The 25,271-nt window shown below is 43.1% G+C and overlaps 1 protein-coding gene across 1 annotated transcript in view; it reads left to right on the forward strand.

The window, feature by feature from the left end:
- Positions 1-4,909: 4,909 nt before the first annotated feature.
- LOC101159719 (titin) overlaps positions 4,910-25,271 on the forward strand; it is a 171,804-nt gene continuing 151,442 nt past the window's right edge. Inside the window, exons 1-22 of the mRNA XM_078939058.1 lie at positions 4,910-5,135; positions 7,149-7,251; positions 8,639-8,842; positions 9,235-9,522; positions 9,594-9,661; positions 11,328-11,500; positions 11,604-11,727; positions 13,443-13,700; positions 15,112-15,234; positions 17,681-17,932; positions 18,506-18,568; positions 18,651-18,909; positions 19,840-19,900; positions 20,009-20,212; positions 20,627-20,769; positions 21,009-21,154; positions 21,523-21,750; positions 21,824-22,062; positions 22,145-22,377; positions 22,461-22,625; positions 22,724-22,892; positions 23,568-25,261. Coding sequence (XP_078795184.1) covers positions 7,161-7,251; positions 8,639-8,842; positions 9,235-9,522; positions 9,594-9,661; positions 11,328-11,500; positions 11,604-11,727; positions 13,443-13,700; positions 15,112-15,234; positions 17,681-17,932; positions 18,506-18,568; positions 18,651-18,909; positions 19,840-19,900; positions 20,009-20,212; positions 20,627-20,769; positions 21,009-21,154; positions 21,523-21,750; positions 21,824-22,062; positions 22,145-22,377; positions 22,461-22,625; positions 22,724-22,892; positions 23,568-25,261 — 5,185 coding nt within the window. The 5' untranslated portion in view covers positions 4,910-5,135; positions 7,149-7,160. The remainder of the gene's footprint in view (positions 5,136-7,148; positions 7,252-8,638; positions 8,843-9,234; positions 9,523-9,593; positions 9,662-11,327; positions 11,501-11,603; positions 11,728-13,442; positions 13,701-15,111; positions 15,235-17,680; positions 17,933-18,505; positions 18,569-18,650; positions 18,910-19,839; positions 19,901-20,008; positions 20,213-20,626; positions 20,770-21,008; positions 21,155-21,522; positions 21,751-21,823; positions 22,063-22,144; positions 22,378-22,460; positions 22,626-22,723; positions 22,893-23,567; positions 25,262-25,271) is intronic.

Here is a 25,271-nt window from a genome sequence, read left to right on the forward strand (position 1 = left end):
TGGTATACGATTGGATCACCGAGGGCATCAGCGACCATAACAAAGCAGATCCTTAAGAATTTCTATGGCTGAATATTTTACTGAAAGGAACGTCTGATTTAAAGATGCACACTTAAAAACAGAGAGCTTGTTATCTGTGGTGCTGCAGTTGAACTCTGCCTCACAAGTATCTCGCTGCATCAAAAATCCTAAAGATTCCCTCCTTTTGCATCTTTACAGGTGCAACAATCTTGGGAAAATAAAAACCCAAATTAAAGGTAATTGACTTGCTAACTCAAAAATTAAAAAAATGATCTGAAAGTAAAAACCAGTAATGGAGACCAAAGTCAACAGATCTGGACACAGAAATAACTTTTCCAGGACTCTTCAATAATCTCACAGAAGGAACCAGACGCCACAAAAAGTTCATGGATTTAACCCAAGGGAAGGATGGCAAGGGAATGTAATCAGAAGAATGAGGGGAAAACACGAAAAGTCAGCAGGTAATGGAGGGGTGGAGCCTGATGAAGCACCTGTAGAAGCTGGAAAACACCAGGAAGCGCTGGTAGGTACAGGCCAATCCAATCCAAAACTGCTCATCTCCTTGGAGTCCTTGCTGTCATCTATCTGAACAGTACTTGGAGAGATCACATTCCCAAAAAACCTTGTTAGCTCAGTGTGGAAGTTGCACTTCTCAGCTTTACAACAAAACTGGTTTTCCAGCAGATGCTGTAGGACGCCTCTGACGGGTAACAGGGATTGGGATAAATCTAAATGTCATCTACATAAGCATAAATACACGTATTGATTTTATCCTGAAGCACATCATTGTTCAGTTTCTGAAAAACTGCAGGTATGTTAGTCAAACCAAAGGGCATGACTACTCAAAATGTCCAGTAGGGGGGTTGAAGGCTGTCCTCCGTTCATCCTCCTCTCGGATGTGCACCAAGATACAGGCGCTCTGAAGGTCTGGCTTGGAAAACATGTTAACGCCCCTAACAAGTCAAACTCTGTTTGGATCAGTGGAAGGGGGGTAAGTTTTAGGCACCGTGAAGCTGTTAAGACCTCTATAGTCTATGCAGGGTGTAAACCACCATAATGTTGACCGGCAAAGAAAAATTCCACCCCAGCTTGAGAGGAGGAGGGTCAGATGTTGCCAGCCTGTAGACTACATGTGTCAAACTCAAGGCCCGGGGGCCAAATGTGGCCCTCCATGTCATTTTGTGGCCCGCAAGAGCATAAAAGTTTTTCATTTCTTAAGATAAAATAAAAGATTGGTGTGTATTTATTCATATCTAGGGGAAACAGACTTGAAATATCGGATTGATCATCTATACATCAGGACTTAAACACTGTCCATATAACCTAACCTGACAGAATCAAATTAAAAGGATTTATGCTAAAGGAACAAGCAAACATATGTTTTCTATGCAACTGTAATAGTCACTTTAAAAAGTTAGAATAAATAAATAATGAGTTATTTAACATTAGGAGGGTTTACGTTTATTTTTCATTGCATTTAGTTACATGTATGTTATATCTGGCCCTTTGAGGAGGGACTCTCATGCAGGTTCTGATCCATAGCTTCACGCTCAAGAGATGACAGTAGATATTTAAACCCACTTGCAGAGACGTCACACTCGCACTATTGATCCATCCACCCATCTTCCTCCGCTTATCCAGGACCGGGTCGCGGGGGCAGCAGTCTAAGCAAAGATGAAATATTTCGCAAAACTTCAATGGAAGCATTTTTTTCAAATGAAATGAGTAATGTGACCGACAATCAGAGGGCGACGTGCTTCTTGGTAGGAACTGGCGGCCTTGCTGCCACCAGAGGTCCCACGGCGTCACACAGTGTCACATATATGGAATTGTTGGATCCACAGCTCCTTTGGAAAACCACCAACCACCATAATGCTGACTCTGAAAACTTGTAGGCGCTTCTGAATAGCAGATTTGGTTGGTTGCAATAGTGTTGGAGGTAACCCTTGTTCTATCCTAGGCACTTTAACATTGGGAGTTGGGGCATCTAGACCCACTAGACAGTGCTCTGAACCTTTTTTCTTCAATGATTTGTGATCTTCACTGGTGTCCATGGATTACATGAAATCTTTCCACCTTTATCCACCTTTGTCATGGTAGGGAGAACACCTCAATGGAAGGGGGGGTCATCTAAGATAGCACAAGGGTTAATGTCCTACAATAGATTTTTAACCACTTATAATATTCCAGTTACCGCCAAAGAATTTGCAATAGTCATGGAGGCTATTCCTGAAGGCATTGTAATGTTATTTAAAGGTCTTCTACACCTTTACTCTCTCATTCAGTCTCTTTATTTGAAACCAATATCGTTAAGACCTGCTTTACACTGGTCTGTCAAACAAGGGAAGCTCATTTTCGGCCTACAAATCCGCGATGGGACTGAGCGCGAACGGCTTCAGTGATTCCTTATAGTACAGAATCGCTGTCAGTCAAAAGGAGATGCAGTCTTTGGACAGACCCTCCAATCATCACGCAGAAGCTCGGAGTCTGGGCCAGCCCACTCCACATTCACCCACAGAGACGCTGAGCGTCCGTGGGCGGGACATAATCGCAGCGTTTATCCAATGACCGTATAGTTTCGAAGCGCTGAAAAAAAACATTCAAAGCAGCCCCATTGAAGTCAATGGACGCTGGGCTTCAATAGGGAAATGCACTGTGATGCTGCGGGAATGTATGAGAAGGAAATGGAGTCAGCCGACCTGCTATATGTAACTGATTCTGAACGAACTCGTCTTCGAGATGAACGTTTTCTAACGCATTTTTAGTCAATAAAATGTTAATACAATACAATAGTACACATATGACCATTAATTTTGTGACATTATAAGGGAAGCCGAGCTTCCCTTGCAGTCTTAAAGAAATCGCCACTGCTGCTTTCCCACGAGAACTTCAACAAGAAATAAAAAAAATAAGATCACTGTTTCAGAAAGATATTGCAGTTGTTCCCCATGTTACCCATTATTGGAGAAAATTTGCCCCAGATATTGAGTGGAAGAAAGTTTTGACTCTGTCCTCCAAATATTTTATTACAAATAAACCATTGGGATGTTTGCTTTAAACTTCTTCACAGATGCTGCAGCCAAATCCTCACATAGACATTGATAGAAACGGCTCCTTTTGTAAATGAGACACTGAAACAATCACATCTATTCTGGAAATGACCACAAACAGCAACTTTTTGGAAAGACTTTCCTCTTTTGTTCAATGTAAAATTATAAAAGATTGATCTGATATACAAAGATATATTATTTGGTTTTTATAATGTTAAAAATTCACTACTAAGGGAATACTAATAAACCTTTTAATAATACTAGCCAAAATTCATTTTCATAAATGCAAATTTTCTGAAAAAAAATCCCTTATTCAAACTTTTTATGATTGAATTAAACTAGTATACCAAAACAATAAAATCTTCTTCTAACCCCAAAGCTATAAGAACGTTTGACACCCTGGAATGTTTTAAATGTACAGAATAGCAACTTACTGCTTTTACTGCTCTAGTTTCTATCTTCTATCTAAAATCTTTATTTTTCTTTGTTCTTTATGTTCCCCTGGCACATTTTGTTACTCATTTTTCTGTGTAATTTAAAGTTGACTTGATTTTGTACTATGATCCTGTAAATCTTCAATAAAGATTTTGGGGGGAAAAAGTGAATGAAAAGGAAAAATAAAGTAGTTGTCCTCTACACCCAAACGTGTCTCTGAGCTCCTTATTAGCAGATGAAACTCTGTTTTACCCACACCGAACCCGTAAAAACTCGTAAATTTACGACTTAAAATTTCGTAATTTAACAGTTATGACTTTCTTTCTCGTAAAATTACGAGTTAAAAGTCGTAATTTAAAAACATTTTTTTTTTTGTAAACTGGCCCTAAAACTCTGTCGTAAATGTATCTTTTCCAAATAGGGTCTTTTTATTGACTAAACATGGTTTTATTACAAAACTGTTCAAGTTGGACTGTTGCTCTCACACATCCTTGTACCTAATCACCTTTTATTGCTGCTGTTTTCCTACTGTGAGACAGTGAAGACATCGTCTTCTGTCATTTCAACTGTGTCTCATGTATTTTCTCTTGGAAGCTTTGGAGTGTGACCACTTTGTTGGTCCAAACTTTGATTTCATGGATTTGTGGATCCTGCATTGTCGTAAAACTATCTGCTACCTGCCTGCTGTCTGATAAAATGAGGCATCAGGAAAAACAAAAAAATAGAACTTCTGTGCAAACTGAGAAGATTAAGTACAAGCATGACTCATCAACCAAGTCCCATGTTCATTCTTACTGCACAGATGGATGACTGACAGCTGAGTTACCAAAGAGTGTTACCAAACTGTGGCCGGGCAGTCCTGAGCTGCAGGGAGCGAACACATGCTTGTCACAGCTATAGTCATAAAACCAACGAGTTGAAATGCTGTCAGTCACTAATGCTGGAGCTAGTTAGTTAGTTAGTTAGTTAGTTAGTTAGTTAGTTAGTTAGTTAGTTAGTTAGTTAGTTAGTTAGTTAGTTAGTTAGTTGGTTTGTTGTCACAAAAAGCAGGTTTCTGGGTTTCAAAGGTGGGGGGGGGAAGGTTGACTGACAGCAACAGCTTCTGCTTCCTTTAACATTTGGAGATATTCACTGAAGTGGGGGCTGCAGAGACTTTGCACTACAAAGTTTGTTTCCTCATGAAACCAGCAGATGATCTTCTGAGTTCCATCTGTTACCAACATTCACAGTTGAACTAAAACCCAGGCTCAGTCCAAAACTCTGGTGTGACTGACCGGTTGGATAAAAGACTGCCGTGTCACACAGTGTTTCCACGAGGGTCCAGTGACCAATGGGGAGGCTCAGGGCAATGATGATGTAGATAACCCCCTCCGTATAAAACCCTAAACCGTCGTCTGGGCCCTCCTGAGCAGCTGGAGCATTCCCAGCCTCGCCTCGGGTGGAGGGACTGCGAGGAGGGAAAGCAAAACTACACGGCCCATCTCTGTGTAGTTTTGTTCTTTTCAGGGAATATTTCAAGGCTCAACCGTTCTCATCCTGGATTTCCCAGCACACATTTCTCTGGATAAGGGTATTGCCGTTTATTAGTGGGCTCAGCCCCTTCAATTCCTGGCACTCTTGTGGATACAAGTGAGTACTTCCAACTTGTGTCCCCAACTCGCCCAGCTCCGCTGTCTGTGATTTCTGGGGAGTAGGACCAGACTGTTATCAGGACTCGGGTTTTGATGTCATCTCTGTGGCTTTTGTGGTGGATGAATCTATATTTTGCATTCAGGAGAAGGCCACATGCAGCAAGCAGTGCGCTGGTCAGTGGATAGCCAAGAATAGCCGCTGAGAGCATGAGAGTGGCCTGTCAGCTGGGTGTCTTATGGCTTTTTAAGGAAATCAGCAGCAGGGCTATCAGTTCACCTCAGTTATGTACCACATGGTGGCTGTCAATCAAACAGCCTTGAGGCCAGGGTGGGGCTAAAGGTAGGAGGTGTATTTTTGGTCACTGCCATATGTGATGGTCAGATGCTGATCCTAGAATATCAGCTGGGCATGATGTTTTAGGACGCTCTCTTTGGCGGTGCTAGAGGACCTGGATTGTTGATGGATCTGGCTGTGAGCTGGTGGGTGATGAGGCCCAGCAGCAGGTGTTCACAGAGAGTAACGAAACCATCTCCACTGTCCCTCATTTGGATTCCAGTCATGTACTCCTCATTAAAGTTTAAAGGGATTCTTTCTTTAAACACAAGTCTTTTTATATTGCGTTTAAAGGCGGTCCTACGCATGTTGTGAAAGCTGGCCTTTGTTTAACTATTCATTATATTTTACAGACATCATACATGTGGCAGCAAAGACATCATGTCAGTTATTACGAAACACTTTCAACGCCAACGTTGTAATACTTTTGAACGTCAGAAAGAGAAATTCTATGTTAAAAATGTGACTTCCCAAGTAGTTCCCCATCACCTCATGATCATTTTATGTTTGATCGAGCTGGAATCCCCCTGATGGCAAAAAGACCTGCCATCGTTTCAGTTGGTTTGTGTGACCCAACTGTTTTCAGGATACTTTGTCTGTATTTCAAGCTTGGCTGAATGATGGGGTCTAATGAATGTCCTCATGCTATGGGGCAGTTTTAAAAACCACCCACTGAACTCCTTGGGGGGCGGCCCCTTAATGTATCACACATAGATGGATGGAATTCGGTAGGCTTGCAGGACACACCAGTGGGAAGATGAGGTTTTGTGGAGCATTTAAGTAAAACCCAACAATATCTCACTACTTTGAGTCAATGTTGGGATGTCTATGTTATTTTAAAGTCAGAAACATTTTAGGCAAAAACTGAAGTTAAGATCATCCTAAAATAAGCACGCCAAGCCAACGACCACTGACAACTAACTGGAATCATGCCAAGGTTTTCCTGTGACATTGCATAAACCTAACATCTATGTTTAGGTTTGCTTCTTGGACGTATTGTGTGGTAATATTTACTTGTATTATCGGTCACAGCCCAATCCTCTGGCAGTTAAAGTTGTGTCCTGTGTCGAGAACTTTCTACCTTTTACACAAACTGATGTAGTTTGATCCGCATCACAACACTTGAGTGGTTCTTTGATGCCATCTAGTGGTGGTTGAAAAAGACACGTTTGTCAGTTTTCCATTGGCAGATGACAGACCTGTTGACTACAGAAGTGATAAAAAAATACTGGACAGCCGGTCGACCTGATGAGAGCGCGGATGTGTTCGGCCCATTTATGCATTTATTGCAGTTTAAAATGATCAAAGTTTGCTAAACAGATAAATAATAGTAGAATTTCTTGTTAAAACGGGTCTCGTTGTAAACTGTATATAGAAGAGCACAATGAGGTTGTGCAACATTTGTAGTTCTGTCCTGTAACTAGAGCTGTCAGCGTAAAGAAAACTGTAGTTTCTACAGTGGTGCATGCTGCTAAGTCTAAGTTTGGATGAGCTGGAGCCTCTCTGCACCCCCCACCCCCCATCCCCATCAGCTGTTTGAATATTTGGTACTTGGGAGGCAGCTAGGGTAAAAGCTGGGGCTGTTGAGCAGTATCACACTTGTCATGATCATTTGGCCATAAGAACAAATAGGCTGTTGGGAGGTCAGCTGACAGCACAAGCTTTTTTGTTTTTCAGGGTGCCCCCACCATGGCAACACAAGCGCCAACATTCACACAGCCGCTGCAGAGCGTCGTGGCACTGGAGGGTAGTGCTGCGACGTTCCAGGCTCAAGTCAGTGGTAAGAAGCACCTGAGTTCTGCTGCTGCTGTGAGACAAAAGGGGATCCGACTCCATCAACACAAACACACCGCAAACAATGGGAGAAGAAATTACATATCACTACATATCAATATTTTTTGATCAATGTGACCAAAGCAAAGCCAAGATTTTAAGCTGCTCCAACATTTATTAAAAATCTGGAATCAGGTTTATGTCAGGGTGAAACATCTTCCTTTAAGCCGACCTTTTTCTTTTGATAATAAGAAAGTATTTGCAGTTTAGCTGACGTTCATGTGGTAGCATTTTTTGATTTTATGAGTTTTGAATTTTATACACTGTTTGACATGATTACCATGTCTCCTGATATCAACTGTGACATTTATAGAAGCGTCTGAGGGCAGGGATGCCCAGTTTAGCTTAGTCTGTTTAGTTTAGTTTAGTTTAGTTAGTTTAGCAGTTACATTTTGTATTTTATGAATGATTTCAAATTCAATTACGAAAGTGTAATATTGGGCTATAGAAATAATGTTGAATTGAATTATTTCAGGCAGATGTCTTTTTAAAATGTTTGCATTGTCTCACTTTAACCAAAGCACTGGTTACTAATCGACCATCAACCTTAAATAAAACTGAAGTGAAGTTACAAAACAAATCTTTCATTTTCATGTTGGCTGTGAACTCCACAAAAAGTCATTCTTAATGTCATTTTTAAAAGCATTAATTTATGAAAAAGAAATGATTATTACCATCAGCTGCACAGATTTTCTACCCCAGGTCTAGCCTCCAAACTTGGTCAAGTTTTATTTTTATTTTTTTATTTTTTAACTTGTCCTGTCCAGCGGCTGCAAACAGATCCGAGCTGAAAGCCTCTTGTGTTGGACAGATTTGACTGTTACAATAGGGGGTTATGAATCTTCAGACACAGAAGGTAGATATTTATATAAACCCCTTTTGTATTTGAGGCTAAACTTTATTTTAACCATGTTTGTTTACATTTCTTGTTGGACCGGACGGAAAAAAAGAGGAGAACCGGAGCGAGTGGGATTTTAGAGGTGGGGGATAAGGGTACAAAAAAGGGTGTTAAAGACACTGGAGGATGAATAAGAAGCAGAAGGGAGTAGAATCATGAAGCAACATGTTGAGGGAAGTTTGTCATCATGACTGACAGATGTAGATGTTAGTCAAAAATTAATTTGTCCAGTCACTCAAATGTTACAAACAGACCCGATGGCTCCAAAAATCTTCACAGACAACCATGTCAACACAAACACAACACAACGTCAGCTCACACACACATACCTGTGCATGTCCAGCAGGTATCTGGACATGCACAATCTGTGTTTTTCTCTGTTGTTAGACGTGACCCTCCAGTTCCCGGGCATCATTCCCTTCTTTGTGCCGCACAGGTTCTCCGGTTCCTGAGGTGAGCTGGTTTCGGGACGGACAGGTTCTTTCTGCTGCTGCTCTGCCCGGCGTTCAGATCTCGTTCAGTGATGGCCGCGCTGTTCTGAGTATCCCCGCTGTGACCGCCGCACACAGCGGACGCTTCTCTGTCAGAGCAACCAACGGAGCAGGACAAGCCACCAGCACCGCTGAGCTCCTCGTTACAGGTGATCTGGGGGGGTTATTCTTTTCAAAACTGACAAAGAAAAGTAGAAATGATCAACACAAGTTCAGGAGAAAACCGTGCAATTCATGGCTTTTGGGAGAACATACAATCATGCAACTTTGCATGGTGGGGATCCCGGTTAAAGCCTGATCTACTGTCTGTAGATTTATAAAACCAAAGTGTGTAGTGTTTTTTTTTAGATATTAAAATGTAGATGTGATCATGTTTCCCACTGATGTAGACTTCATTTATTCTAAACAGTTTTCTCAAAAAGTTGATTTCTACCAAATATGCTTCATCTTCTCTATCGTGATTGAGAGTTTAGAATATTTTAGCATCGCTCAAACGTTCAGCTGCAGAATTCTCTGGCTAAAGTTGTGTTTGTCCCCCCAGCGGAGACCGTCCCACCCAGCTTCCTTCAGAGACTGCAGAGCTCCACAGTGAGACAGGGCAGCCAGGTGAAGCTGAGCGTCAGAGTGAGCGGGATCCCCTCCCCTGGGGTGAAATTCTACAGGGAGGGAGCAGAGATCCAGAGCTCCACGGACTTCAGGCTCCTGCAGGAAGGAGACCTGTATACCCTGCTGATCGCTGAGGCCTTCCCAGAGGATTCTGGGACGTACTCCGTGGTAGCTGCCAACAGTGGTGGACGGGTCACGTGCACCGCCGAACTCCTGGTTCAAGGTACAGTTTGACACATTTACCTTCAGCGGATGGTTTGACTTGTAAACCCACAAATCCATGTGTGCTTCCAGGTGAAGAAGCCGTTCCAGCTAAGAAAACCAAAACGACCCCACAGATCCGACATCCCAGAGAGGAAAAGGTAAATGTGGGTCTGAAAAAAGTCAAACCATTGAAAGAGAAGCTGGAGCATTTCACTGGAAATGTGTGAATCACTTCCATCATCTGTGAATCTCAGGAGGACTGACATTTAGCCTCGATTGTTGCTGTTTACTTCATCACTGCATCAGTCACTTACACAACATTCACACAAAATGAATTATATTAGAGTGCAAATGTCCCTAAAAAGAGGGGGAAAGGACCTTTAAAGACCCACTTTGATGAAACTCATGTTTTTGACATGTTCTGCAGCGTTTTTATATGATGGACAAGTAAAGAACACTAAGATTAAAACTGCATTTTTTAGTATTCCTTCATTCAAACTGTTGTAAAAAAGGAGCAGAAAAAGATTGTAGTTGTTTCGTTCCAACTATAATCTGTGGGCCACCAGCTCCAAGCTCCGCCCCATTCTGATCCATCCAACTGCAGACCAACAGATCCATGAACGTCTTTGTTTTCCTCATCTGAGCTAGAACTGGACGGATGGATGGATCTGATACTACTGCGATTTTTTTGTTTTGTGGGGGTTGTGAGGGGCTGTAAGCTAGTGGGAGAGAATGTGAACAGATGGGTGACAGGTAGTGGAGGTGGGGTTACTCTGCGCCACCGGTTGTTCCAACAACTCAGAGGTCAATTTCTAATTGCCTCCTGCTGCTCTGCAGAAACTACACTCACTGGCCACTTCATCAGGTCCACCTTGCCAGTACCATGTTGGACCCCCTTTAACCTTCAGAACTGCCTTAATCTTTGGTAGCATCGGTTCAACAAGGTTCTGGAAACATTCCTCAGAGTTTGGTCCACGTTGACATGACAGCATCAGTTGCTGCAGATTTGTTTGCTGAACATCCATGATGCTGGTCTCCCATTCCACCACATCCCAAAGGTTCTCTACTGGGTTCTGGTGACTGTGGAGAACGTTTGAGTCCAGAGAACTCATTGTCATGTTCTAGAAACCAGTCTGAGATGATTCCAGCTTGATGACATGGAGCCTTATCCTGCTGGAAGTAGCATCAGGAGATGGTCCACTGTGGTCAGAAAGTGATGGACAAGGGCAGCAACAATACTCAGGTAGGCTGTGGTGTGGGAACCATGCTCAACTGGTACTAAGGGGACCAGAGAAAATATCCCCCACACCATGACACCACCACCACCAGCAGCCTAAACCGTTGATACAAGACAGGGTGGATCCATGCTTTCATGTTGTTGACCCCAAATTCTGACCCTACCATCTGAATGTGGCAGCAGACATGGAGACTCATCAGACCAGACAACGTTTTTCATCTTCTATGGTCCAGTTTTGGTAAGTCTGTGGTAAATGCAGCCTCAGTTTCCGGCTCTTAGCTGACAGCAGTGGTACCCGGCGTGGTCTTCTGCTGCTGTAGTCCATCTGCCTCCAGGTTGGACGTGTTGTTCTTTCAGAGATGCACTTCCGCAGACCTTCATTGAAGTTACAATGGAGGCCTAAATGCATTGAGTTGCTGCCAAGTGATTGGCTGATTAGAAATTTGCATTAAGCAGTTGTACCTAATGAAGTGGCCAGTGAGTCTGTGTCCTCGGAAATATCACAGGTTTTTAGATTTTGTCTAAAAACGGCATAATTACTTCTCTGATCCTGAATTGTCGTCTGGATCTGCTCTGTCTCTCTGCAGAAGATGGAAGGTGTGGAGACACCTCCGCTGCTGGGCCACAAGACTCCGCCCAGAGTTCCACCAAAGCCTGCGTCCAAATCGCCAACACAGCCTTCGCTGATCCCTAAGGCGGCTGGAGGTCGCCAGCAGTCCCCCTCACCCGTCAGACACGTGAAGACACCCACCCCTGTTAGGTGGGAAGAGTTTCTTATTTTTCACTTTTGGTTGGAGTTTAAATATTTTTAGTAACGTGTGGTGAGTTTCATCCACATTGACTAACACTGTCTTCTACATCAGGCCGGTCAAATCCCCGCTCACGGCACACAAACAGCCTGCCCCTGCTGGCGCTGATGTCCGCCCGCCATGGAAACGGGCAGGTGATGCTGAGGTCCCAGAGCAGCCAATCACAGAGGCCAAGGAGGTGAGGACAGGGCGGGCAAGTTGTGCATGACAGTCCCTTCTGTAGCTTGACTCTTGGCATTGCCACTCCATTTCTTCTTCCATCTATAAGCAGAAATATCGCTGATCTTAGTCAGTCTCACGCAAACGTACACCTACGTACATTTTTGTTCTTTACTCAACAGATTTGGGTTTTTTTATATTTTAGATGTGTCTTTTATTTTGCACTTTCCTACAAACATCATGGCTAAGGTTTTTATAAATGTTTAGCAGCTTCACTTACAAATGCAGAGAGACCTACATCAGTCTGGATCACATATGTCACAGCCTTTGTTGAGAGGAGATGGTCCTGGATTCTTTCTTTCCTTTAAGATTAAACTCCAGATGATTGAGGTTCAAACCAGCCAATGGCTAGAAAGCTGACGTTCTGTAACCAGCAGAAGATCCTGGATCCAGGGTTTGGAAAACAGCAAGTCTAAAAAAGAGCCGCTGAAGGATTTCCAGACACATTTCTCCTGATGTGTCATGATAAATATCTGAGCTATCTCAGATGACCAAGATTGTCTCTTGAAGCTGAAACTCTGCAGCTGGACTGTCTTTTTCCATCTGCTTACCAGCAGAATGTCTTCCATCATGCTGCTCATTGATCATCTGATCTGATTTAATCAGCTCAGGAACAGATGAGCATCTATCTGCAGCAGCCTGTCTCTGACGTTTCTATACTAATGTTAGACAGTTTTGCCTTTTCAGACAAATCATTTTGTTTTAAATGATTGAAACTTTGATTAGAACTGTTTTCTGAGCTCAAACCCGCCACACAGGCAGACCGCCTCACATAAATGTGCGGCTTCCCATTTTTGTTTTATGTTCCAAAAAAAATCCCCAATAAATAGTTCAAATTACAATAAAGTTCTATTAAACAGTCACGATTAGTGCTGTGGATAGTTGTGGGTCGACCTTTTACTCTGAAACCAGCATAGTTCTTTCTTTTTGTGTTTCTTTTTTGGCGTGTTCTGTGTGCGTGTCACTGTGACAGTATTGTTCATTTGTACATTAATGTACATGTGATGTCACACCTCTCTGCTACTGAAGAACAGTTTTTGTAGATTGTGTCAACTTTTTGGCGACGGTTTGTTGTGAACAAACAGAAACCTCGTCTGAAAAGGTTTGGGGTTGAAGCCTGTGACGTTTGCTCAAAAGCTTGGAGTGCCTTCTCCTGCCTGGTACACTTCTGTCTTTGGTGAATGGGGAGGGGCGTCATTCATTATTCCCATCTGGATCCATATTCAACAGCTTAAATTCCTCACATTCTGACTTGTTTTCATAAACTGCCATATAAACCTCCTGATGACCTGTTTCATCATAACCATCTACAGATGCTCTGCAGTTAAACGTTGACACGATCTATCATTTATAACCAGTAGATAAACTGGTTTGACTCTCAACGAACACAGCAGTAACTCCAGTAATTTTGAGTAAATTTCTCTCTAAACTCGTGACAAAAACCTCCATCAGCACTTTCATTGTCATCGTGGCGCTTTTGTCTGGCGGAAGTCCCTGTCTAAACCAAACCTGTCAAAGACAAGCAAGTGTTCACAACAACTCTTTGTCCTTGAGAATGAAACCTGAGTTTCCGACTCTTTTCAGAAGGACAAGATGAGCGGACTGGATGGTTCAAAGCAAAACGATCAAGTCGTTGAAGTCACCGCCAACTTCAGTTTGCTGTTTTGTCTCCAGGCTGAAGGAGGAACGAGAGCTGGGGCGGTGGCCACGGTTGTGGCGGCCGTTGACCACGCTCGCATCCGTCTGCCTGTGCATGATAAAGGTGATCAAGGTCAAGCGCGGGAGGCGGGGGCTGTGGAAACGCAGCCAAGTCAGCAGGTCTTTGCTAAGGTTGCTGAACAACAGCATGGAACCAGCTGGATGCCAACCAGAGTGCAGGCTGGCCAAATGCCCACTCCTGCTCAGACGTTCACCCCTGAACCACAGCATCAGGTTAGCCAGGTCTCCAGACTAAAGACAGATTGAAAGATTGGCTTTTTTGTCGTTTTTAAAACTTCAGACATAGAGGTTTGTAGACACAAAATGTTAACACTTTGCTCAGATCATCTCATTTATGCACATCCCTCACCTCATGCAGAAAATAAAAACAGTCATGAAATCATCCGTCAAAGCTAGAAAAGCCGATAAAAACACTATTAATACAGAAGGAAGCCTAATTATGTGCAAAAACACACAAAATGTGTAAAACCCAGTGCTAACGTAGAAAAAAAGTATGGTTTGGAACACCAAAGAGCTCAAACTGGGCTAAAACTGCTACAATGGCCAGCATTTAGACACTATTTAAAAAGACTGAAACACAGCTGAGAAGAATCTGAAGAAAATTGATTCACACTTGTTGGAGGCATTTGGCTGAATTTCGGTTATCTATTAGATTTAATGCATGCATGTGCCTGTCATTCTTTGGCCATGCAGCTGTTCCGGCTTCCTATTGGTTAGGTGCATTTTGGGAGCCGCCGTGTCTTTTATGGGCATTGGCTTTTGGTTTTGAACTTGGGAAGCACGGCAGCACATTAATCTTAGACCGTGCTTAAACTGTGTTTAGAACATATTATTTTTACAGTAAGGAAGTATTCATGCTTTTGAGTATTTTTGTGGTTTGTACTTTATATTTTTACCGTTCAAGAAAATAAATGCCATAAAAAAGGAAGAACAACGACCCTTTTTTCTGAAGCACACGTAAAGACGGTTCCTGCTTCCCAAGATAACCGAATGTACCTGCAACGGCAGTTACAACACTGAAACCAGAAAATAATGACGTGATTCAAAAGTGGCTAAAAGAGTAAACACTGAAAACGAATGACAAAAACACAAGTTACATTGTGAAACAATGTTTTATTTATTGCTGAGGCGTCTAAGTGTAAAAAAGGTCAACAAAAGCTTATGGAGAGAGCACATTTTCTACTTTTGCTAATTTGGATTAAAAAAAAAACCAGAAAGCTATTTGAAAGAGTTTCCATATTTCATTTTTCCAATTTGTTTTAAACAGGTTAAAAAATATACACAGTATGTTAACTGATAGCAAACCAATTTACCATCAAAACAGGAGATTTGTTGTCAAATATTTACCTTTTGCTTTACTATTCCGACAATTATTCAGTGACAACTGAAAATTCTCCATTGGAATTAAGAAAAATTTAGAGATTTTCATCACAGAAGGTAAACCAAAGAGGTTGTGGGAGCTAAAGATCATTTTCTGTTTATAGATTATGTAAAATCCAATCATTCTGAGAATTTAATGGAAATGTACTTTACTCCAAACCAAAGAATCAACACTTCTGACAGATTTGAACACATGTTGTACAGTGATGGTGAGATTGTAACTCTATCCTGTGAACTTTGTCAGTTACTCCAGGTTCAGAGAACAACAGAGGTCTTCTCCCATGTGGACACTAGTGTCTTCTCATCTCCTGTTCCACATTTCACAGTTTTTAAAGTTTCTGCTCCAAAACCTGAGACTAACGGGGAGGTAAGGAAGGCCGCATTCGGCACGTAGGATAAAATAACATGTGTTGAAAGAGAAGAAGTTAAACAAGGAAAAAAAAAAAACAAAAAACAGTCCATGCTTCAGTCTAACCAATAACTGACAGGCTGTGGTGTCCATCCCCTTAGCTGCTAAACCCGCTAACCAGTCCAACAGCGAGGCCTTGATGAGCACTTCAAACGCCGACTGTTCCAAACACAGTAACATGTGCACTGTTACACACCTGAAACAAACCTAGGCTACTTGGCTTGCAGTGCTGATGAGGGCTCAAAGGATCAAATGTAGCTCCAAAGTCATGACCCGGTCCAGACTAGGGTCTATTCAGACCGGGAAAATCCTTTGTTCCAGATCGAGTCCCGAACTTCGCATGTGGTCTGTAGTCAGACTGGCATCAAGCGGGCCATTCTGTTACAAACCAAAGCTTGTAAACAAAACCATGTGACTAAAGATCTCTTTAGTCATTGGCCAGGAACTACAAGGGCGGGTCAAAATAACAAGAAAAAGACGTGCTGCGCTTTACAAGGTTTATTCTGATACGCTTTATTCCGTATCAGAATAACACTGTTTTACTTTTGGAGTAATGAGGAGACGTCGGATATGAACATACGCTGCTAAGCGTTTCTGACCAATAGATTGGCGAGAAAACAACGAGAAGCAATGTGTGTCACCTTAAAATCGTGTTGATGAGCTTGCATTCATCCGACCACATTTCTATGAGTTGATTGTCTCATCGTTGTGGTGTTGTGGCATTGTTTTAAGAGAGTTCAGTTAAAGAAACTGCAAGATAGCGTTTAGGGTGACGTCTAGAGACAGGAAAGCATCTAAGAAGTAAATAAACGTTCTAACAAGTAAACAGCTGGACTCGTTTTTCTGTTTGACAACACGACAATGCTTGACAATTGCTTTACATTTGCCCACGGCTCATCGGTGGCTACATTCCTACTCTGTTTACGACGGCTACGGTGGCCGTTTTGGTTCTGTTGTTCTGCTCCGGGAACGGATTGTATTCAGACGAAGGAATCTCTTAACGAACCGAAGCTCAGTCTGATTGGAAACGAATCAAGACCACATCCAAAGATGTGTACAGGAGTGGTTCCTGGTCCCGGATCAGGTTCTGCTTTGTTGGATTATCTTGCGTTCCTCATTTGTCGGTGTGCACAGATGTCTGTCGAGGGTTTCGGCTGACTGGTCTTTACGTGAATTTGGTTTTTGAGCTGTTCAAAATTCTTAGTCTATTTAGAATTACGCATTTTGCACGTACTTTACGTAGTTTACACACAATTTTAACATAAATCTTACACAATTGTGCATGCACGACCAATTCCACAAAAGTCTAATGGACTTTCGACGCATGTACCACAGATGCATAACTTTTATATCCTGTATACGGCACACATATGTACAATTTACATAAATCACACGTGAATCACTAATGAGTTGCATAAAAAAATCAGCACGATACTCACGCACGGTTCATGTTCTACATTGATCTACGTGTTCTTTGCGTGGTTTATTTCTACTTCTGTGGTTTTAATGTGGCTCATTTGTGATACATCTGTTAAAATTTCACGCAAAGACCCCAACTTTTCTCACTTTTTCCACGGATATTCACGTATGACCAATTTCCATCCGTGCAATAGGCATAAAATGTATGTAGTGGCTGTGTGACATGGCCTATAGTGTGTGTCACAGGTAGTAGGTCATATGTCATATGATCAATGTTTGTAGGCACAATAGCTTGGACCATATTCACAGAGGAGTTCATCTGTCACAGAAAGGCAGGATTTCCATACAACAAACCGAATGCTATGACCAAAATACAAATGAGTAGTACTGATCACACACAGTTTTTTGGATGCTGTAACTTTCAGAAGCACCTCCCCTTTTTAGAATTTTTGGTTGTTCTGCGCAAAAAAGTACAAAAGAAATCACATGTTAAGGCTGCTGCTGGGGTTATTTGGAGCCTGATGGAATAACGACAAATCCACTATAGTATATAGTTTCCAATGGGCTGACCCCACCCCTCCCCCGATTTGTGTGTCATTGTGGTATTCTCCACAAAGATCTTGAACAACTTTAACAAATATTTCACCCACTAGATAGGTTGTACATTACTGTGGTTAGTTTTGTCGACAGACACTTTGCTTCTTTCTTCTTGTTGCATCAAATGGATGACATCTTCACCTTGAAATGACTAAAACAGCACAGGTTTAAAAAACTTGTTTTCTCATTCCAGTCATCATGCTGTTCATTAACCAGTAAAGAACCTACCAATAACCCTGCTTCATCTTTATGTCCACTTCTTTGCCCCTGTAGTGGATTTAACTGAGCTCCCTTTGACCCTCTGTGTGCCGTGTTAACCCAAGAAAACCATCAATGCCTTCTGTCTGATGATTGTCCTGTGGCTGTTCCTTCTTTCTGGGTCGGTTAGGTTTCCATTGCTGGCACAGCAATCGCAACTTTGCAGAAAGAGTTGTCCTCATCCTCTGTCACCTCTAGAAAGATCATCAGGCCTGTCAAGTCCCCCAGTCTGTCTCATAGAGCGCCTGAAGCCGCAGAGACACCTGAGCGCATCCTGCCGCCTTTCAGAGGCTCTGTCAAAAACCACTTTGGAGCTGACTTACAGACTGGGCTTGTGTACTCGGGGGGCTTGGAGAGAGATTGTGAGGATTGGGGAGCAAAGGTTTGTTCTCCTGGTTTAAAAGCTGGATCTGAACAGGACAAGAAAACCCGGTGATCCGCTCCATTCTGTCCAAACATTACCAGTGATCTGACCACTTTCCAGCCGGAGACTAATCAATGAGTGGTTTGGTTTCCACTCTCTGGCCAAAACAAGAGAGGACCATTCCAGCACTCACAGCTGTGAAGCTTTGCAGCTCCACTTTGGACGTTTACGTGTTTGTTGTCACTTGTCACTTCAGACAAACCTCTTAAGGAAACAATTTTTTTAGCAAACATGCGTTACAATCTTTGTGGCCAATGGTGCAGACAGTAAGAAGTCTGGTTTTCTTGATATCTGTTGCAATCCAGGTGTAAACGTCTCTCTGTAACTGACATGTCAATGCCATTGACCTCCTCTTAAACCCATTCCACCTCCCCTTCATCTTTCCTCTGTCTCATCTGCTCTTCATTCACCATTTGCCGGGTGTGAACAGAACCCCCCAGTCCTGTGTGTTTGTTCTGGTGTGTCTGTGTTGTCTGTGTTTAAAGCCAACTTGTTTAAGGGATTGTTAACAGATCTGTGACTGTGTAACAGGTGGGGAAGGAAGAAGCCACGCCAGCTGCTGTCGGTCCCATGGTAGCGCCCACAGTGGTCTCTGTAAGTCTCATTATTCATATGTTGTGGGTCAGAGTGGAGCTCCTTTGGAAAAGGTTTGACTGTGTTGCTGTTTTCTCTTTAGGGCCTGAGGAATACAAATGTGACTGAAGGGGAGTCTGTGACTTTGGAGTGTCAGATCACTGGTCACCCCAACCCCATCATCATGTGGTTCAGAGAAGACTACAAGTTTGAAAGCTCCACTGATTTCCAGATGAGCTATGAGAATGGATGTGCCCGGTTGGTGATACGTGAAGCATTTGCAGAAGACAGCGGACGCTTCACCTGCACTGCCACTAATGCAGCCGGGACGGTCAATACCTCCTGCTACCTGCTTGTCCAGGGTCAGTACCGACAACCTGTCTGAATCTAAAAAGGTATCACGAGGTGTCAAACCAAGACGTGGATTTCAAACCAGACCCTGTTTTACACATTTATGATCAGGGGCTCTCTTTTTTTTAGCATCTATGATGTGTATTTCCATCACAGCAGTTGGCTGCAGTGGACAAAAGGCTAACTCTGTCTCTTAGTTCAGTGGTCCCCAAACCCCTGGACAACAGACCGCTACTGGTCTGTGGAACAGAAGTACTAACTGTTCCACACTCAGTACAGTTAGGGACACTTTGTACCAAGACGCAGAGAAGAACAAAACAAAACCTTCTTTCTTTTTTCTTTATAATCTGACTCTAAAGGACGTTTTATTTTGGAAAGCTACTGGGTTTCATTGACCACATCCGACTCATTCGTAATTCATGTCAAGTTGCTCTGCGTGTCGCAAAATCCTTTCTTAGAGCAAATATTGATTTATTGTGACAGTTGATCCCACAGCCCATAATAATAATGCAGAATATTCAGCAAACAACTGTCCAGTTTCAGAAGGATAGTGCTAACAAAAGGTGTTCAAACAATGGATTCATATATTTAGAAATACCAGTTTTAGTGTCTTTTTTTTAGATATTTATCCATCGCACCTTAAAAGTTGAACGATGCGGAAGTTGGCGTCTGATTCATTGGCTTCCATGTTGACAGTTAAAATCCAGATCACAATTGACTTTAAAGCAGCTGCAGACATTTTACAGAGGATGAAGATAAACTTTACCCTCAGAAGTTAAGGAAACTGAAAGATAAGAAAAAAAACAAGATCTGATGCCCACTTCAGCCTCATAAAGGCTGGTCTGTGTAAACAGTTTCTGACATTAAATCGGTCCGTAGCCTGAAAAATGTTGAGGACTAAATTGCTTTGTCTTTTAACTAAGCCTCTCTTTGAACTTTAGTTTCTGAAGAAATTGAGAGCAGACAAGAGGCAGGTGAAGATGCAGAAGCTCTTGAGAAGATGTGAGTCACTAAAGTTTTTAAAATCTTTTTTTCATACATGACTGATGCTGTGCAGAGGCTGGGTTTTAACCAACAGGAACAAACTCCACCCTGTTTGCACGTTTACAGGGCAGAGGAAGCAAAAGAGGACACCGTGTCCGAGGTGAGCGAGGCGGACAGCGCTGCAGCTGCTGCCCCCTTTTTCATCAAGAAGCCGAGCGTCCAGAAGCTGGTCGAGGGTGGAAGTGTCGTCTTTGGATGTCAAGTTGGTGGAAGCCCCAAACCACAAGTTATCTGGAAGAAGAGTGGTGTGCCGCTCACCACTGGATACAGGTACAGCCATCTTATCTTAAAGCCGCAGTTAGTCACAACAAGTGGTTGTGTTTAACCTTCAGATACTGTCGATCAAAATCTCTTGAAATTTAAAGTGGAGATTACCATTTACCTCAGACCAGGAAGTGCCTCCTGATACAAAAACAACACACAAATCTATTGAATGGTGATACATTTGAGTTTTTCTCATATATGTTTTTGAGTTAGGTTGGCAGAAAGTTTGTCAAGAGGGAAGATTACATGTAAACACCAGAGAGGATATCTGTCATACCAAAACCCACCTCAGCTAACAGAACCATTATCCATCTATGCCTCTGCACAGCCGCTTTCATGCCTTCTGAAACTAACTTCTGTTTTGGCTTGGCTGTAATGTCCAGTGAAGCTGCTTGTAATAAGCTCTCATCTGTCTGTCAGATACAAAATTGTCCACAAAAAGGACACTGGGGAGTGCCGGTTGGAGATCTCCATGACATTTGCAGATGATGCCGGAGAATACTCTGTTTTTGCCAAGAATCAGCTTGGAGAGGTCTCAGCCTCCACCAGCCTGCTGGAGGAGGGTATGTCAAAAACACAGCCACAATAAAAGAACCCCATAAAGCATGAAAGCCAGAGAGATTCAAAGAGAAGAGAATTCAGCCAAGTGCATCTGAAGCCTGGAAATGTTATTATTGCCAAGTTATCATTCCTTAAAGATGATAGTTTTTAATAGTGAAGGATTTCAGACTTTCCTGAAGGAAATAAGCTGCGTGGGCTCAGAATTGTGGTGAAGTTCCTTAATCAATGATTTTATCTGCAGAGGAGTACGAGGCCTACGTGAAGAAACAAGAAGCAACCTTTAAGACTGAAGTGACAGCTTTTGTGCAGGAACCCAAAGTTGGAGACATTCCCCCTGTTCCTGCTCCGTCCATGGAGCAGATGACGGCCACAATCATTTCTGGACAGGTGGGGCAAAATGGTTCATTGTTATAAGAACTGTTTTGGAAGCAGTAGCCTCAGATGACGAGCTGAGCGACCACACACTTTGCAAAGACGTACAAATCTTGTGAAATATTAAAATGTGCTAATGAGAAAATACAAATCCATGGAAAACAGTGCATTTAGGCAACATTAGGGTCACGTAATCTGCAATATTTCAGTAACTGCAAAGAACAGAATCCCTCCAAGTCAGAGAGACTTTTCTTTTTCATAGACAACATATTGAAAATATCCTTATTTTGTATGATTTCTGTATGGCCAAATGTCAACCACTTTAGAGAGACAGATAGGTTAGCTGTGAGTTTTGCTCTTCTAACCTCTTGTCACATTTCCAGGAATTTCATCTGTCTGCTGTTGAGCAGAGGACCATTCAGGAGATTGAGTTTAATATCATGAAGATCACATACCGAGAAATTGTCACAGAAGATGGAGAGTTGATAGTGACTGCGGCCCCCACCGAGGCAGTGCCGCCAGACTTCAACACTCCTGTCAAAAACTACAGGATCATGGAGGGGATGGGTGTCACCTTCCATTGCAAGATGGCTGGGATGCCGCTTCCCAAGGTAATTCAAACATTTCACTTTTTTTCAGAGTCACAACTTTAGACCAACACATTGACATTTGAACCTCTGGCAGATCGCTTGGTTCAAAGATGGCCAGCGTATCAGGCATGGAGACAAATACCAGATTGAGGTCCTGGAAGATGGAAGAGCCAGCCTCCGTCTACCTGTGGTGAGACAAGAAGATGAAGGCGTGTACACTGCCTTTGCCACCAATGTAAAAGGCAACACAGTGAGCTCTGGGAAACTCTACGTGGAGACATCTGGAACGGCTACACCCCAGAGATATACTCCACAGCAAGTGCAAAGAATCAGGTAAGACTGCCCTAAGAGTACATGCCCAGAAGCCTGAAGGGTGAGTACTGGCATTTTAAAATGACGGTTCATGCACTTCCAGGTCTACGTCTCCTCGTTCACTGAGTCTCTCACCTGGACGCTCTCCTAGCCGTTCACCTGGACGCTCACCGGCTCGCCGACTCGATGAAACCGATGAGGCTCAGCTGGAAAGACTTTACAAACCAGTTTTTGTTATGAAGCCTTCATCTTGTAAATGCTCAGAGGGACAGACTGCCAGGTTTGATCTGAAAGTCGTCGGCAGACCGATGCCTGACACATACTGGTTTCACAATGGTAAGTTAAACACTGCTAAGTCTCGTCGCAAGTGTTGTGAGTAAAGAATTTGACTTACAAATATGAAATCAAATCATTTTTAGGACAACAAGTGGTTAGTGACTACAACCATAAAATAGTGATCAAGGAAGATGGGACGCAGTCACTCATCGTTGTCCCAGCCATGCCTCACGACTCCGGAGAGTGGACCGTCATCGCTCAGAACAGGGCCGGACGCTCATCCATCTCCATCACTCTGACTGTCGATGGTAAAACGTCGTCTCACTTTTGAAAGTTCTGCTAGATGTCTCACGAAAGACGCCCTTTGGACAGGTATTTGCTGACAGTATGTCTCTGTCTTCTTCAGCTAAAGAAACCTTGGTGCGGCCACAGTTCACAGAGAAGCTGAGAAACGTCAGCGTGAAACAGGGAACCCTGGTCGAACTTGCCGTCAAAGCCATTGGAAACCCTCTGCCAGATATTGTCTGGCTGAAAAACAGCGACATAATCACAGCACACAAGCACCCAAACATCAAGTGTGTTTCCTCTTAGTTTTGTTACTTTTTTTTGTGTTAACATCAAGCATTCACTGAATTTGTAGCAAATTTTCTTTGAACATGTGAAAGAAGAGTCTCATTTATCCAGGTGGAGTGGGGTTTGAGAAGACTATAAGTTCAGATGACTCAAATCCAAGACAATATTGTTGAAGATGTTCTAGATTTAGAAGTACAGAAAGTTTAGGGATGGGGAAAATGTGCCTTTTTTCTTGTGGTGATATGAACAGATCCAAATAGAAAGTGTTGACAAGGACACATGTGTTGTGTGCTCCCACACAACAATGTTGTGTTGTGTGTATGATCTGGTCTACTGGTCTTCACATGAAGCACTTTTCATCCGATAAAAAACGTTTTTGAAGTGCTCTAATTTGCAGATGGACATTACTATTTAGAATTAACTTTAAAAAGGCAGCAGGTGCCTGAAAATGTACAACTACAATAAAGTTTAGGACCATTTAGGAATGCCATAACTAAAGAAAAAACTGCAAATGGAGGAAGAAGAAACCAGTACAGAAAACACATTTCTGCTGCATGGATATGCAAAAAGCACGTGGTTCACTCAGCTTAGTTTGAATCAAGCAGTTTTCAACGTAAGAAAGATTTTAAAAATGTGCAAAAGGAAAGCCTATTTGATATTAGAATGTGTTCTTGCAGGATCGAAGGAACTAAAGGAGAGGCCAAATTCCAGATTCCCTCCACTGCAGGCTCAGACAGTGCCTGGTACACTGCAACAGCCATCAACAAGGCTGGCAGGGACACCACCCGCTGCAGAGTCAACGTTGAGGTGGAGTATGAAGAGCCTGAGCCGGAAAGGAAGCTAATAATTCCCAAAGGAACCTACAAAGCTAAGGAGATTACTCCTCCAGAGTTGGAGCCTCTCCACCTGCGTTACGGTCAGGAGCAGTGGGAGGAGGGTGACCTCTACGATAAAGAGAAACAGCAGAAGCCACAGTTCAAAAAGAAGTTAGCCTCAGTTCGCATGAAGTGCTTTGGTCCTGCTCATTTTGAGTGCAGACTCACGCCCATCGGTGACCCCACCATGGTGGTGGAGTGGCTGCATGACGGGAAACCGTTGGCTGCTGCCAATAGGCTGCGAATGGTCAATGAATTTGGCTACTGCAGCCTTGATTACGAAGTTGCATACGCCAGAGACAGCGGTGTCATCACCTGCAGAGCCACCAACAAGTTTGGAGTGGATCAGACCTCTGCCACCCTAATTGTCAAGGATGAGAAGGGTCTGGTTGTGGAAACGCAGCTTCCTGAGGGCAGGAAAGGAGCCCATCGAATCGATGAAATGGAGCGCCTGGCACATGAAGGGGGACCTTATGGAGTGACTGCTGAAGAGCAAACAGAGAAACTGAAACCTGAGATTGTACTTCTGCCGGAACCTGTCAGAGTTGTGGAGGGGGACACAGCACGATTCCGCTGCAGAGTGACTGGTTATCCAGCACCAAAGGTTAACTGGTATCTTAACGGACAGCTTATAAGAAAAAGTAAGAGGTACAGACTTAGTTACGATGGTATTTACTACCTGGAGATTACAGATCTGAAATCCTATGATGTGGGAGAGGTCAAAGTAGTGGCAGACAACAACCTGGGTTCAGCTGAACACACAGTGAAGCTGGAGATTCAGCAGAAGGAGGACTTCAGAAGTCATCTGCGCCGAGGTGCTGAGGCCAAGGGGGCTGAGGCACCCCATGAAGCTGGTAAAACACAGTTTGAGGTGGTAAAAGCTGAGAAAACCTCTGAGGATGCTCAGCTGAAAGAGGTCGTCAAGCTCAAGAAGGCTCAAAGAATTGTTCACGAGAAGGCCACGGAGGAGTCAGAGGAGCTGAGGAGCAAATTCAAACGCAGGACAGAGGAGGGCTACTATGAGTCCATGACTGCAGTGGAGCTTAAGTCTCGTAGGAAGGATGTATCATATGAAGGTCTGCTGAAGAAGACAAAGGAGGAGCTGCTTCACCGCGTCAAGGAGAAGGAAGAGGCTGAAAAGAAGATGCAGGAGGAGCGTAAACTTTCTGAAAGGTCTTTCACACCAGAGAGGGTCAAGCTTGCACCTAACATGGAAGCTCCTAAAATCATTGAGCGCATTATAAGCCAGACAGTCTCACTGGGTGATGAAGTGAGGTTCAGGGCCAGAGTTGTCGGTAAACCAGATCCCGAGTGCCAGTGGTTTAAGAATGGAGTTCAGTTGGAGAGGTCAGACCGTGTCAGCTGGTCCATGCTTGAGGAACACGTGTGTGAATTGGTGATCAGACATGTCTCTGCAGAAGATTCTGCTAGTATCATGCTGAAGGCCACCAACACTGCAGGAGAGACATCAAGCCATGCCTTCCTTCTGGTCCAAGGTATCAAATG

The sequence above is a fragment of the Oryzias latipes genome, chromosome 21 (genome assembly GCF_053564925.1).
Source record: "Oryzias latipes strain Hd-rR chromosome 21, Olatipes_Hd-rR_3.1".
NCBI lineage: Eukaryota > Metazoa > Chordata > Actinopteri > Beloniformes > Adrianichthyidae > Oryzias > Oryzias latipes.